This window comes from Lissotriton helveticus, chromosome 1_1 (assembly GCF_964261635.1).
Source record: "Lissotriton helveticus chromosome 1_1, aLisHel1.1, whole genome shotgun sequence".
Lineage (NCBI taxonomy): Eukaryota > Metazoa > Chordata > Amphibia > Caudata > Salamandridae > Lissotriton > Lissotriton helveticus.
Window position 1 is genome coordinate 153274987 of NC_136057.1, and position 18004 is coordinate 153292990.

Sequence of the window (18004 nt, forward strand, 5' to 3'; positions counted from 1 at the left end):
GAACCCTGGTCCTGGGCCAGACCTCTGCATCAGGGTCTGCCGCTCTAACCATTGAGCCACACTTCTCCACTCTCTATCCGTGACATGGCATAAATAGGACCCCTGAGGCACAGCTCTATCCATTAATTGGCAAAACAGGAACCCCGAGGCACAGCTCTATCCATGACATGGCATAAACAGGACCTCTGATTCACAGCTCTATCCATGACATGACATATGAAGGACCCTCTGAAGCACAGCTGTATACATGACATGGTATGGCATAAACAGGACCCCTGAGGCACAGCCCTATTCATGACATGGCATAAACAGAATCCCAGAGATACAGCTCTATCCATGACATACACAGGATCACTTAGGCACAGCTCTATCCATGACATGGCATAAACAGGACCCTCTGGAGCACAGCTCTATCCATGACATGGCATACGAGGGACCCTCTGAAGCACAGCTCTGTCCATCACATGGCATACGAGGGACCCTCTGAAGCACAGCTCTGTCTATGACATGGCATACGAGGGACCCTCTGAAACACAGCTCTGTCCATGACATGACATACGAGGGATCCTCTGAGGCACAGCTCTATCCATGACATGGCATAAACAGGACCCTCTGGAGCACACCTCTATCCATGACATGGCATACGAGGGACCCTCTGAGGCACAGCTCTACCCATGACATGACATAAACAGGACCCCTGAGGCACATCTCTATACACGACATGGCATAAACAGGACCCTCTGGAGCACAGCTCTATCCATGACGTGACATAAACAGGACCCCTGAGGCACAGCTCTATCCATGACATGGCATAAACAGGACCCCCTGAAGCACAGCTCTATCCATGACATGACATAAACAGGACCCCTGAGGCATAGCTCTATCCATGACATGGCATAAACAGGACCCTCTGGAGCACAGCTCTATCCATGAAATGGCATAAACAGGAACCCTGAGGCACAGCTCTATCCATGACATGGCATAAACAGGACCCTCCGGAGCACAGCTCTATCCATGACATGGCATAAACAGGACCCCTGAGGCACACCTCTATCCATGACATGGCATACGAGGGACCCTCTGAGGCACAGCTCTATCCATGACATGACATAGACAGGACCCCTGAGGCACAGCTCGATCCATGACATGGCATAAACAGGACCCATGAGGCCCAGCTCTATCCATGACATGGCATAAACAGGACCCTCTAGAGCACAGCTCTACCCATGACATGGCATAAACAGGACCCTCTTGGGCACAGCCCTATCCATGACATGGCATAAACGGGACCCATGAGGCACAGCTCTATCCATGACATGGCATAAATAGGACCCCTGAGGCACAGCTCTATCCATGACATGGCATAAACAGGACCCATGAGGCACAGCTCTATCCATGACATGGCATAAACAGGACCCTCTGGAGCACAGCTCTATCCATGACATGGCATAAATAGGACCCCTGAGGCATAGTTCTATCCATGACATGACATACGAGGGACCCTCTGAGGCACAGCTCTATCCATGACATGACATACGAGGGACCCTCTGAGGTGCAGCTCAATCCATGACATGGCATAAACAGGACCCTCTGGAGCACAGCTCTATCCATGGCATGGCATAAAGAGGACCCTCTGGAGCACAGCTCTATCATTGACAAGGCATACGAGGGATCCTCTGATGCACAGCTCTGTCCATGACATGACATACGAGGGACCCTTTGAAGCACAGCTCTATCCATGACATGGCATATGAGGAACCCTCTGAAGCACAGTTCTGTCCATGACATGACATACAAGGGACCCTCTGAAGCACAGCTCTATCCATGACATGACATACGATAGACCCTCTGAAGCACAGCTCTATCCATGACATGGCATAAACAGGACCCCTGAGGCACAGCTCTATCCATGACATGGCATAAACAGGACCCTCTGGAGCACAGCTCTATCCATGACATGGCATAAACAGGACCCTCTGGAACACAGCTCTATCCATGACATGGCAGACGAGGGACCCTCTGAAGCACAGCTCTGTCTATGACACAACATACGAGGGACCCACTGAAGCACATCTCTATCCATGACATGGCATAAACAGGACCCTCTGGAGCACAGCTCTATCCATGACATGGCATAAACAGGACCCTCTGGAACACAGCTCTATCCATGACATGGCAGACGAGGGACCCTCTGAAGCACAGCTCTGTCTATGACACGACATACGAGGGACCCTCTGAAGCACATCTCTATCCATGATATGACATACGAGGGACCCTCTGAAGCACAGCTCTATCCATGACATGGCATACGAGGGACCCTCTGAAGCACAGCTCTGTCCATGACATGGCATACGAGGGACCCTCTGAAGCACAGCTCTGTCCATGACATGGCATACGAGGGGCCCTCTGAAACACAGCTCTGTCCATGACATGACATACCAGGGACCCTCTGAAGCACAGCTCTTTCCATGACATGGCATAAACAGGACCCCTGAGGCACAGCTCTACCCATGACATGGCATACGAGGGACCCTCTGAGGCACAGCTCTATCCATGACATGACATAAACAGGACCCCTGAGGCACAGCTCTATACACGACATGGAATAAACAGGACCCTCTGGAGCACAGCTCTATCCATGACATGACATAAACAGGACCCCTGAGGCACAGCTCTATCCATGACATGGCATAAACAGGACCCTCTGGAGCACAGCTTATCCATGACATGACATAAACAGGACCCCTGAGGCACAGCTCTATCCATGACATGGCATAAACAGGACCCTCTGGAGCACAGCTCTATCCATGACATGGCATACACAGGAACCCTGAGGCACAGCTCTATCCATGACATGGCATAAACAGGACCCTCTGGAGCACAGCTCTATCCATGACATGGCATAAACAGGACCCCTGAGGCACACCTCTATCCATGACATGGCATGCGAGGGACCCTCTGAGGCACAGCTCTATCCATGACATGACATAGACAGGACCCTGAGGCACAGCTCGATCCATGACATGACATAAACAGGACCCATGAGGCACAGCTCTATCCATGACATGGCATAAACAGGACCCTCTGGAGCACAGCTCTACCCATGACATGGCATAAACAGGACCCTCCTGAGCACAGCGCTATCCATGACATGGCATAAACAGGACCCATGAGGCACAGCTCTATCCATGACATGGCATAAATAGGACCCCTGAGGCACAGCTCTATCCATGACATGGCATAAACAGGACCCATGAGGCACAGCTCTATCCATGACATGGCACAAACAGGACCCCTGAGGCACACCTCTATCCATGACATGGCATACTAGGGACCCTCTGAGGCACAGCTCTATCCATGACATGACATAGACAGGACCCTGAGGCACAGCTCGATCCATGACATGGCATAAACAGGACCCATGAGGCACAGCTCTATCCGTGACATGACATAGACAGGACCCTGAGGCACAGCTCGATCCATGACATTACATAAACAGGACCCATGAGGCACAGCTCTATCCATGACATGGCATAAACAGGACCCTCTGGAGCACATCTCTACCCATGACATGGCATAAACAGGACCCTCCTGAGCACAGCCCTATCCATGACATGGCATAAACAGGACCCATGAGGCACAGCTCTATCCATGACATGGCATAAATAGGACCCCTGAGGACCAGCTCTATCCATGACATGGCATAAACAGGACCCATGAGGCACAGCTCTATCCATGACATTGCATAAACAGGACCCTCTGGAGCACAGCTCTATCCATGACATGGCATAAATAGGACCCCTGAGGCATAGTTCTATCCATAACATGGCATAAACAGGAACCCTAGAGGCACAGCTCTATCCATGACATGGCATAAACAGGACCCTCTGGAGCACAGCTCTATCCATGACATGGCATAAACAGGACCCTGTGGAGCACAGCTCTATCCGTGACATGGCATAAATAGGTCCCCTGGGCACAGCTCTATCCATGACATGGCATAAATAGGACCCCTGAGGCATAGCTCTATCCATGACATGGCATAAACAGGAACCTCTGGAGCACAGCTCTATGTAGCCGTACTCATAAAGCGCACTGATACTCCTGAGTGTCCTGGCGCTGTACTCATACCGCTAGGGAACCCTTCCTGGTTTTTCCCCGTGAAATGTCCCCTCCTGGGCATCCCCAGGGTGCAACCAGGCATCCCTAGCGCTGTAGGGGGCCGTTGTGGAGACTAAGCAAGCTATTGCCCAGAGTTGCAGCGTGGGACCCATGCTTAGAGTAGGCACCGAGGCGAGAAATCAGGTCCGCGGAATTATGAGCCCAAGATCCGCCGAGACCAGCCAAGGCAGGAATTGAACCCTGGTCCTGGGCCAGACCTCTGCATCAGGGTCTGCCGCTCTAACCATTGAGCCACACTTCTCCACTCTCTATCCGTGACATGGCATAAATAGGACCCCTGAGGCACAGCTCTATCCATTAATTGGCAAAACAGGAACCCCGAGGCACAGCTCTATCCATGACATGGCATAAACAGGACCTCTGATTCACAGCTCTATCCATGACATGACATATGAAGGACCCTCTGAAGCACAGCTGTATACATGACATGGTATGGCATAAACAGGACCCCTGAGGCACAGCCCTATTCATGACATGGCATAAACAGAATCCCAGAGATACAGCTCTATCCATGACATACACAGGATCACTTAGGCACAGCTCTATCCATGACATGGCATAAACAGGACCCTCTGGAGCACAGCTCTATCCATGACATGGCATACGAGGGACCCTCTGAAGCACAGCTCTGTCCATCACATGGCATACGAGGGACCCTCTGAAGCACAGCTCTGTCCATGACATGGCATACGAGGGACCCTCTGAAACACAGCTCTGTCCATGACATGACATACGAGGGATCCTCTGAGGCACAGCTCTATCCATGACATGGCATAAACAGGACCCTCTGGAGCACACCTCTATCCATGACATGGCATACGAGGGACCCTCTGAGGCACAGCTCTATCCATGACATGACATTAACAGGACCCCTGAGGCACATCTCTATACACGACATGGCATAAACAGGACCCTCTGGAGCACAGCCCTATCCATGACGTGACATAAACAGGACCCCTGAGGCACAGCTCTATCCATGACATGGCATAAACAGGACCCCCCTGAAGCACAGCTCTATCCATGACATGACATAAACAGGACCCCTGAGGCATAGCTCTATCCATGACATGGCATAAACAGGACCCTCTGGAGCACAGCTCTATCCATGAAATGGCATAAACAGGAACCCTGAGGCACAGCTCTATCCATGACATGGCATAAACAGGACCCTCGGGAGCACAGCTATATCCATGACATGGCATAAACAGGACCCCTGAGGCACACCTCTATCCATGACATGGCATACGAGGGACCCTCTGAGGCACAGCTCTATCCATGACATGACATAGACAGGACCCCTGAGGCACAGCTCGATCCATGACATGGCATAAACAGGACCCATGAGGCACAGCTCTATCCATGACATGGCATAAACAGGACCCTCTAGAGCACAGCTCTACCCATGACATGGCATGAACAGGACCCTCTTGGGCACAGCCCTATCCATGACATGGCATAAACGGGACCCTTGAGGCACAGCTCTATCCATGACATGGCATAAATAGGACCCCTGAGGCACAGCTCTATCCATGACAAGGCATAAACAGGACCCATGAGGCACAGCTCTATCCATGACATGGCATAAACAGGACCCTCTGGAGCACAGCTCTATACATGACATGGCATAAATAGGACCCCTGAGGCATAGTTCTATCCATGACATGACATACGAGGGACCCTCTGAGGCACAGCTCTATCCATGACATGACATACGAGGGACCCTCTGAGGTGCAGCTCAATCCATGACATGGCATAAACAGGACCCTCTGGAGCACAGCTCTATCCATGGCATGGCATAAACAGGACCCTCTGGAGCACAGCTCTATCATTGACAAGGCATACGAGGGATCCTCTGATGCACAGCTCTGTCCATGACATGACATACGAGGGACCCTTTGAAGCACAGCTCTATCCATGACATGGCATATGAGGAACCCTCTGAAGCACAGTTCTGTCCATGACATGACATACAAGGGACCCTCTGAAGCACAGCTCTATCCATGACATGACATACGATGGACCCTCTGAAGCACAGCTCTATCCATGACATGGCATAAACAGGACCCCTGAGGCACAGCTCTATCCATGACATGGCATAAACAGGACCCTCTGGAGCACAGCTCTATCCATGACATGGCATAAACAGGACCCTCTGGAACACAGCTCTATCCATGACATGGCAGACGAGGGACCCTCTGAAGCACAGCTCTGTCTATGACACGACATACGAGGGACCCACTGAAGCACATCTCTATCCATGACATGGCATAAACAGGACCATCTGGAGCACAGCTCTATCCATGACATGGCATAAACAGGACCCTCTGGAACACAGCTCTATCCATGACATGGCAGACGAGGGACCCTCTGAAGCACAGCTCTGTCTATGACACGACATACGAGGGACCCTCTGAAGCACATCTCTATCCATGATATGACATACGAGGGACCCTCTGAAGCACAGCTCTATCCATGACATGGCATACGAGGGACCCTCTGAAGCACAGCTCTGTCCATGACATGGCATACGAGGGACCCTCTGAAGCACAGCTCTGTCCATGACATGGCATACGAGGGGCCCTCTGAAACACAGCTCTGTCCATGACATGACATACCAGGGACCCTCTGAAGCACAGCTCTTTCCATGACATGGCATAAGCAGGACCCCTGAGGCACAGCTCTATCCATGACATGGCATACGAGGGACCCTCTGAGGCACAGCTCTATCCATGACATGACATAAACAGTACCCCTGAGGCACAGCTCTATACACGACATGGAATAAACAGGACCCTCTGGAGCACAGCTCTATCCATGACATGACATAAACAGGACCCCTGAGGCACAGCTCTATCCATGACATGGCATAAACAGGACCCTCTGGAGCACAGCTTATCCATGACATGACATAAACAGGACCCCTGAGGCACAGCTCTATCCATGACATGGCATAAACAGGACCCTCTGGAGCACAGCTCTATCCATGACATGGCATACACAGGAACCCTGAGGCACAGCTCTATCCATGACATGGCATAAACAGGACCCTCTGGAGCACAGCTCTATCCATGACATGGCATAAACAGGACCCCTGAGGCACACCTCTATCCATGACATGGCATGCGAGGGACCCTCTGAGGCACAGCTCTATCCATGACATGACATAGACAGGACCCTGAGGCACAGCTCGATCCATGACATGACATAAACAGGACCCATGAGGCACAGCTCTATCCATGACATGGCATAAACAGGACCCTCTGGAGCACAGCTCTACCCATGACATGGCATAAACAGGACCCTCCTGAGCACAGCGCTATCCATGACATGGCATAAACAGGACCCATGAGGCACAGCTCTATCCATGACATGGCATAAATAGGACCCCTGAGGCACAGCTCTATCCATGACATGGCATAAACAGGACCCATGAGGCACAGCTCTATCCATGACATGGCATAAACAGGACCCCTGAGGCACACCTCTATCCATGACATGGCATACGAGGGACCCTCTGAGGCACAGCTCTATCCATGACATGACATAGACAGGACCCTGAGGCACAGCTCTATCCATGACATGGCATAAATAGGACCCCTGAGGACCAGCTCTATCCATGACATGGCATAAACAGGACCCATGAGGCACAGCTCTATCCATGACATTGCATAAACAGGACCCTCTGGAGCACAGCTCTATCCATGACATGGCATAAATAGGACCCCTGAGGCATAGTTCTATCCATAACATGGCATAAACAGGAACCCTAGAGGCACAGCTCTATCCATGACATGGCATAAACAGGACCCTCTGGAGCACAGCTCTATCCATGACATGGCATAAACAGGACCCTGTGGAGCACAGCTCTATCCGTGACATGGCATAAATAGGTCCCCTGGGCACAGCTCTATCCATGACATGGCATAAATAGGACCCCTGAGGCACAGCTCTATCCATGACATGGCATAAACAGGAACCTCTGGAGCACAGCTCTATGTAGCCGTACTCGTAAAGCGCACTGATACTCCTGAGTGTCCTGGCGCTGTACTCATACCGCTAGGGAACCCTTCCTGGTTTTTCCCCGTGAAATGTCCACTCCTGGGCATCCCCAGGGTGCAACCAGGCATCCCTAGCGCTGTAGGGGGCCGTTGTGGAGACTAAGCAAGCTATTGCCCAGAGTTGCAGCGTGGGACCCATGCTTAGAGTAGGCACCGAGGCGAGAAATCAGGTCCGAGGAATTATGAGCCCAAGATCCGCCGAGACCAGCCAAGGCAGGAATTGAACCCTGGTCCTGGGCCAGACCTCTGCATCAGGGTCTGCCGCTCTAACCATTGAGCCACACTTCTCCACTCTCTATCCGTGACATGGCATAAATAGGACCCCTGAGGCACAGCTCTATCCATTAATTGGCAAAACAGGAACCCCGAGGCACAGCTCTATCCATGACATGGCATAAACAGGACCTCTGATTCACAGCTCTATCCATGACATGACATATGAAGGACCCTCTGAAGCACAGCTGTATACATGACATGGTATGGCATAAACAGGACCCCTGAGGCACAGCCCTATTCATGACATGGCATAAACAGAATCCCAGAGATACAGCTCTATCCATGACATACACAGGATCACTTAGGCACAGCTCTATCCATGACATGGCATAAACAGGACCCTCTGGAGCACAGCTCTATCCATGACATGGCATACGAGGGACCCTCTGAAGCACAGCTCTGTCCATCACATGGCATACGAGGGACCCTCTGAAGCACAGCTCTGTCCATGACATGGCATACGAGGGACCCTCTGAAACACAGCTCTGTCCATGACATGACATACGAGGGATCCTCTGAGGCACAGCTCTATCCATGACATGGCATAAACAGGACCCTCTGGAGCACACCTCTATCCATGACATGGCATACGAGGGACCCTCTGAGGCACAGCTCTATCCATGACATGACATTAACAGGACCCCTGAGGCACATCTCTATACACGACATGGCATAAACAGGACCCCCTGAAGCACAGCTCTATCCATGACATGACATAAACAGGACCCCTGAGGCATAGCTCTATCCATGACATGGCATAAACAGGACCCTCTGGAGCACAGCTCTATCCATGAAATGGCATAAACAGGAACCCTGAGGCACAGCTCTATCCATGACATGGCATAAACAGGACCCTCCGGAGCACAGCTCTATCCATGACATGGCATAAACAGGACCCCTGAGGCACACCTCTATCCATGACATGGCATACGAGGGACCCTCTGAGGCACAGCTCTATCCATGACATGACATAGACAGGACCCCTGAGGCACAGCTCGATCCATGACATGGCATAAACAGGACCCATGAGGCACAGCTCTATCCATGACATGGCATAAACAGGACCCTCTAGAGCACAGCTCTACCCATGACATGGCATAAACAGGACCCTCTTGGGCACAGCCCTATCCATGACATGGCATAAACGGGACCCATGAGGCACAGCTCTATCCATGACATGGCATAAATAGGACCCCTGAGGCACAGCTCTACCCATGACATGGCATAAACAGGACCCATGAGGCACAGCTCTATCCATGGTGTCATGCTTCATCATCGGGGTCTTCGCACCAGAACCCGGTAATAAACGAATAAGAGAGATGTACATGCTACATGTGACCCGACCACATACGTGGAGGGGGAGGGCCGCACAGGTATCGCCCGTACATGGTCATTTACCATTTCCGCCTATTAACCAATAAGAACACGCCTTAACCCCTTATTTATACCGCCTGGGTCATCCGCAATCCATTCACGGCGGAGCAGCACAAGGTGTCCCTAATTAAGACAGAAAACCTCGTCCCTTTGCACATTTTTTAACAGCACCAGCTAGGGGTATTTAATAAAAATCTTTTTACTTCACCCACTAGCCAGGTACTTTTTAAACTTATCACTACACCTCCCACTCACATCCAAAACCCTTCACTTGCACTCAACACACACCACACATAGTCTGATTTGTCAACGCTCCCGCGTAGTCGCAGGTCGAAGCGTGCCGCATCCCTTCAGCGGGGTGCGAAGACCCCGATGATGAAGCATGACACCAAGGGGCCTGTTGGTGTGTGAGGGGTATTTTACACAACACTGTGTGCTTCCCCCCCCCCCTGTTTCTCCCTTTTACACAGGTAGTAGGATTCTTCTTGTTTAGTTACTAGTGCCCGTGGAGTAGGAATCCTACTTTATACTCTACCTCCCCTCTTTGTTAAGTACAGCTATATCCATGACATGGCATAAACAGGACCCTCTGGAGCACAGCTCTATACATGACATGGCATAAATAGGACCCCTGAGGCATAGTTCCATCCATGACATGACATACGAGGGACCCTCTGAGGCACAGCTCTATCCATGACATGACATACGAGGGACCCTCTGAGGTGCAGCTCAATCCATGACATGGCATAAACAGGACCCTCTGGAGCACAGCTCTATCCATGGCATGGCATAAACAGGACCCTCTGGAGCACAGCTCTATCATTGACAAGGCATACGAGGGATCCTCTGATGCACAGCTCTGTCCATGACATGACATACGAGGGACCCTTTGAAGCACAGCTCTATCCATGACATGGCATATGAGGAACCCTCTGAAGCACAGTTCTGTCCATGACATGACATACAAGGGACCCTCTGAAGCACAGCTCTATCCATGACATGACATACGATGGACCCTCTGAAGCACAGCTCTATCCATGACATGGCATAAACAGGACCCCTGAGGCACAGCTCTATCCATGACATGGCATAAACAGGACCCTCTGGAGCACAGCTCTATCCATGACATGGCATAAACAGGACCCTCTGGAACACAGCTCTATCCATGACATGGCAGACGAGGGACCCTCTGAAGCACAGCTCTGTCTATGACACGACATACGAGGGACCCACTGAAGCACATCTCTATCCATGACATGGCATAAACAGGACCATCTGGAGCACAGCTCTATCCATGACATGGCATAAACAGGACCCTCTGGAACACAGCTCTATCCATGACATGGCAGACGAGGGACCCTCTGAAGCACAGCTCTGTCTATGACACGACATACGAGGGACCCTCTGAAGCACATCTCTATCCATGATATGACATACGAGGGACCCTCTGAAGCACAGCTCTATCCATGACATGGCATACGAGGGACCCTCTGAAGCACAGCTCTGTCCATGACATGGCATACGAGGGACCCTCTGAAGCACAGCTCTGTCCATGACATGGCATACGAGGGGCCCTCTGAAACACAGCTCTGTCCATGACATGACATACCAGGGACCCTCTGAAGCACAGCTCTTTCCATGACATGGCATAAACAGGACCCCTGAGGCACAGCTCTATCCATGACATGGCATACGAGGGACCCTCTGAGGCACAGCTCTATCCATGACATGACATAAACAGTACCCCTGAGGCACAGCTCTATACACGACATGGAATAAACAGGACCCTCTGGAGCACAGCTCTATCCATGACATGACATAAACAGGACCCCTGAGGCACAGCTCTATCCATGACATGGCATAAACAGGACCCTCTGGAGCACAGCTTATCCATGACATGACATAAACAGGACCCCTGAGGCACAGCTCTATCCATGACATGGCATAAACAGGACCCTTTGGAGCACAGCTCTATCCATGACATGGCATACACAGGAACCCTGAGGCACAGCTCTATCCATGACATGGCATAAACAGGACCCTCTGGAGCACAGCTCTATCCATGACATGGCATAAACAGGACCCCTGAGGCACACCTCTATCCATGACATGGCATGCGAGTGACCCTCTGAGGCACAGCTCTATCCATGACATGACATAGACAGGACCCTGAGGCACAGCTCGATCCATGACATGACATAAACAGGACCCATGAGGCACAGCTCTATCCATGGCATGGCATAAACAGGACCCTCTGGAGCACAGCTCTACCCATGACATGGCATAAACAGGACCCTCCTGAGCACAGCGCTATCCATGACATGGCATAAACAGGACCCATGAGGCACAGCTCTATCCATGACATGGCATAAATAGGACCCCTGAGGCACAGCTCTATCCATGACATGGCATAAACAGGACCCATGAGGCACAGCTCTATCCATGACATGGCATAAACAGGACCCCTGAGGCACACCTCTATCCATGACATGGCATACGAGGGACCCTCTGAGGCACAGCTCTATCCATGACATGACATAGACAGGACCCTGAGGCACAGCTCGATCCATGACATGGCATAAACAGGACCCATGAGGCACAGCTCTATCCGTGACATGGCATAAACAGGACCCTCTGGAGCACAGCTCTACCCATGACATGGCATAAACAGGACCCTCCTGAGCACAGCCCTATCCATGACATGGCATAAACAGGACCCATGAGGCACAGCTCTATCCATGACATTGCATAAACAGGACCCTCTGGAGCACAGCTCTATCCATGACATGGCATAAATAGGACCCCTGAGGCACAGCTCTATCCATGACATGGCATAAACAGGACCCTCTGGAGCACAACTCTATCCGTGACATGGCATAAATAGGTCCCCTGGGCACAGCTCTATCCATGACATGGCATAAATAGGACCCCTGAGGCACAGCTCTATCCATGACATGGCATAAACAGGAACCTCTGGAGCACAGCTCTATGTAGCCGTACTTGTAAAGCGCACTGATACTCCTGAGTGTCCTGGCGCTGTACTCATACCGCTAGGGAACCCTTCCTGGTTTTTCCCCGTGAAATGTCCACTCCTGGGCATCCCCAGGGTGCAACCAGGCATCCCTAGCGCTGTAAGGGGCCGTTGTGGAGACTAAGCAAGCTATTGCCCAGAGTTGCAGCGTGGGACCCATGCTTAGAGTAGGCACCGAGGCGAGAAATCAGGTCCGAGGAATTATGAGCCCAAGATCCGCCGAGACCAGCCAAGGCAGGAATTGAACCCTGGTCCTGGGCCAGACCTCTGCATCAGGGTCTGCCGCTCTAACCATTGAGCCACACTTCTCCACTCTCTATCCGTGACATGGCATAAATAGGACCCCTGAGGCACAGCTCTATCCATTAATTGGCAAAACAGGAACCCCGAGGCACAGCTCTATCCATGACATGGCATAAACAGGACCTCTGATTCACAGCTCTATCCATGACATGACATATGAAGGACCCTCTGAAGCACAGCTGTATACATGACATGGTATGGCATAAACAGGACCCCTGAGGCACAGCCCTATTCATGACATGGCATAAACAGAATCCCAGAGATACAGCTCTATCCATGACATACACATGATCACTTAGGCACAGCTCTATCCATGACATGGCATAAACAGGACCCTCTGGAGCACAGCTCTATCCATGACATGGCATACGAGGGACCCTCTGAAGCACAGCTCTGTCCATCACATGGCATACGAGGGACCCTCTGAAGCACAGCTCTGTCCATGACATGGCATACGAGGGACCCTCTGAAACACAGCTCTGTCCATGACATGACATACGAGGGATCCTCTGAGGCACAGCTCTATCCATGACATGGCATAAACAGGACCCTCTGGAGCACACCTCTATCCATGACATGGCATACGAGGGACCCTCTGAGGCACAGCTCTATCCATGACATGACATAAACAGGACCCCTGAGGCACATCTCTATACACAACATGGCATAAACAGGACCCTCTGGAGCACAGCTCTATCCATGACGTGACATAAACAGGACCCCTGAGGCACAGCTCTATCCATGACATGGCATAAACAGGACCCCCTGAAGCACAGCTCTATCCATGACATGACATAAACAGGACCCCTGAGGCATAGCTCTATCCATGACATGGCATAAACAGGACCCTCTGGAGCACAGCTCTATCCATGAAATGGCATAAACAGGAACCCTGAGGCACAGCTCTATCCATGACATGGCATAAACAGGACCCCTGAGGCACACCTCTATCCATGACATGGCATACGAGGGACCCTCTGAGGCACAGCTCTATCCATGACATGACATAGACAGGACCCCTGAGGCACAGCTCGATCCATGACATGACATAGACAGGACCCCTGAGGCACAGCTCGATCCATGACATGGCATAAACAGGACCCATGAGGCACAGCTCTATCCATGACATGGCATAAACAGGACCCTCTAGAGCACAGCTCTACCCATGACATGGCATAAATAGGACCCTCTTGGGCACAGCCCTATCCATGACATGGCATAAACAGGACCCATGAGGCACAGCTCTATCCATGACATGGCATAAACAGGACCCTCTGGAGCACAGCTCTATCCATGACATGGCATAAATAGGACCCCTGAGGCATAGTTCTATCCATAACATGGCATAAACAGGAACCCTAGAGGCACAGCTCTATCCATGACATGGCATAAACAGGACCCTCTGGAGCACAGCTCTATCCATGACATGGCATAAATAGGACCCCTGAGGCACAGCTCTATCCATGACATGGCATAAACAGGACCCTCTGGAGCACAGCTCTCTCCGTGACATGGCATAAATAGGTCCCCTGGGCACAGCTCTATCCATGACATGGCATAAATAGGACCCCTGAGGCACAGCTCTATCCATGACATGGCATAAACAGGAACCTCTGGAGCACAGCTCTATCCGTGACATGGCATAAATAGGACCCCTGAGACACAGCTCTATCCATTAATTGGCATAAACAGGAACCCCGAGGCACAGCTCTATCCATGACATGGCATAAACAGGACCTCTGATTCACAGCTCTATCCATGACATGACATATGAAGGACCCTCCGAAGCACAGCTGTATACATGACATGGTATGGCATAAACAGGACCCCTGGGGCACAGCCCTATTCATGACATGGCATAAACAGAATCCCAGAGATACAGCTCTATCCATGACATACACAGGATCACTTAGGCACAGCTCTATCCATGACATGGCATAAACAGGACCCTCTGGAGCACAGCTCTATCCATGACATGGCATAAACAGAACTCCCAAAGACACAGGTCTATCCATGACATGGCATAAACAGGACTCACAGAGACACAGCTCTGTTCATGACATGGCATAAACAGGTCCCTCTGGAGCACAGCTCTCTCCATGACATGGCATAAACAGGACCCCTGGGGCACAGCTCTCTCCATGACATGGCATAAATGGGACTCCCACCGACACATCTCTGTCCATGACATGGCATACGAGGGACCCTCTGAAGCACAGCTCTGCCAGTGATTGATATATACAGGAGCAGTCGGATCACAGCCCCCTCATCCATCAGAGCTCCGTGATGAAGCATTTGGCAGCCCACAGTGGATCAGGGGTTGAGGTTTGTCTTTCAAGGAATTAATCGGTTGAATGCTTTTGACAGACATTCCTTACATTTCGGAGTGGCCTTTGCCGGGCAGCCCAAGTCTCAGCTGCAAAACCAAGGCTGGCCAGGATCGTTTCCATAGTCAAATCTTTGCAGCATTTCTGTACCGTGATGTTGAATGGATTCGTATAAAACATAATGTGTAGGGTGGCACTTGTACAATTTATGAGGCCTAATCTGCTCTCTCTATGTTTATAATTGTTATGTCTGAATGTAAAATACACTTCACACCTGTATTAAACAATAGACGTGGTATATACACCGTTTTCCACTTTAATTAGCGTTCTCTTGTCTATTGATCGCACTAAAGTACTCTGGCGCCTCCCAGTGGCGTATTTTGTGAAAGACAAAACTGCAAAAAATAAAAATAAAACGTACAAGATGTCACGCGCCGCGGTGCAACGTGCGTGCCTGGTTTTGCTGTAGTCAGAGACGTTTTAAGTGCAAAGTGGGCTCTGGCCCAGGGCCCCAATCTTTCAGAGGGGCCCCCTGAGAGAGTCTTGCCCTGATGACCTTGAAACATTCTTAAAACAATTGTTCTAAAATAGCGTTTTCTTTTAATCTATTTTTAATGTGGGTGATATGTGAGAGTCTATTACACATTTTTCTGACAAATGTTGTGTTTATGTTTCATGCAACATCTCTAAAAAAATAATCTTTTAGATCAAAAGAGGACTTCACATGTGAGAAATGGGAGGGGGGTCACAGAGAATATTTGCAGTGTTAATAGTGAGCTGCAGCTGTATTACAATCTTGAAAACACACGTCACTATCCCTGAATATTAGATGCAAACACATTTAGGGGCAGATTTATGACTTTTGGCGCCTCTCTGCTAATCAGGAGAGATGCGCCAGAAGAGTTGTCGCATCTGCCCACCCGTACGCCACCACTGATGCGCCGCATTTACAATGCGGCACACCGTGGCGCTCGGATGGGCAGATGCGTGCCCTATCTCTAACATGCCGCGTCAATCCTTATGCCTGCTTAAAGCAGGCGCAGGGTTTTGACGCAGCATGGCCCTAAAAGTGACTGAGTGAAATCTTATAGATTTCACTAGCCACTTTTAGGAGGCGTTCCTGCGCCGTAACGCCCCCCCCCCCCTTTGCCAGAACGCCTACAACGTGACGCATCTCCCAAATGCGTCATGTTGTAAATACCCCATAGCATGACGCTGGCTTTGCGCCACTGCTGCATCCCAAAAGTGACGCAACGGCGGCATCAAAGAGGCGCAAGAGGCTTTTAAATATGCCCCTTAGAATTTATACCATTGTCCCTGTGCATTGTCAGTGACCCAGCCAAAGGGGGCATGACAGAGATGAAACTGGATCACAAATTCATAGCTGAACAAGGGCCCACAAAATACGTTTGGCCCAGGGCCCCCAAATTCCCTAAAATGTCCCTGGGTGCAGTGTGCTGGTAAAACTCAAAATCTAAAAATTAAGACATTAATACATTAATATTTCACTTTATAATTGAAGACCTCCATTGCCAGTGTCAACAAACTGAGACCTGCTCATCTCCTCTTCCTAATGCCAAAGGTAAGTCCCACCCCAAATCTTATTCTCAACCCCCCATGTCTCTTGTCCTCCGCAGTGGGCGGCCGCGTGGACTTCGAGGACTTTGTGGAGCTGATAGGGCCGAAGATGCTGGCTGAGACGGCGCACATGGTGGGCGTGCATGAGCTGAAGATCGCCTTCAAGCAGGTACTTACCGCAGCTCCTGGCCGTGTGTGGGGGGGGAGGGGTAGTTACATCAGGGGGAGGCAGACTAGGGCAGAGAAGGAGAATAGGCAGACTCAGGGGGTGCAGTGACCTGTGCCATCACACCCAGGGGCACCCTCCATCTCCTCAAGGAAATGATGCTGCAGGTGTAAATACAGTATGGTGCCTCCTGCTGGCAGCACGTAAGGCAACCACTTGGTGTTGCCTTGTGCTGGAAGGAGGTTCAGAGTGAGCTGAGGAGCTGGCCTGAGGCTTAGATCTGACGTCCAGCTAAGAAGATTTCCACTGCAGACCAGACAGTGCCCGTGTTCACATGCAGACAGGGTTGAAGCGGCTCTGACAAGTGACCCCACATTGACGTCACTGCAGCTGGTCAAGACTCATCCACGGCCTGTAAAGAAATGATCACATCACCCCCATCCTGATGGAACTCCATTAACTCCCATTTCCGACTGACCACATCTTCAAAACCAGCAGCATCATTTACAAAGCTGTCACAACCAGCATCCCCATATTTCTGACTGATGAGTTTCTCATCTCAAGTGGCTCTCAGCACACCAGGAGAATGGAGGCAAAGAAGTGCAGAGAAGAAGGCAAGAAGCCTTCACCATTTATGCATCCAGGATGCAAAACATCATCCCTATATCTGTCAGGACTGCCCACACCTGCTCTATTTCAGGGAAGAGCT

At 50.9% G+C, this 18004-nt stretch overlaps 1 protein-coding gene across 1 annotated transcript in view; it reads left to right on the top strand.

Annotated features, from left to right (window-relative positions):
• The window catches only part of LOC144776450 (calcium-binding protein 2-like), a 78748-nt gene that overhangs the window by 36343 nt on the left and 24401 nt on the right, over positions 1 to 18004 (top strand). The window contains exon 4 of the mRNA XM_078659270.1: positions 17189 to 17298. Coding sequence (XP_078515396.1) covers positions 17189 to 17298 — 110 coding nt within the window. The remainder of the gene's footprint in view (positions 1 to 17188; positions 17299 to 18004) is intronic.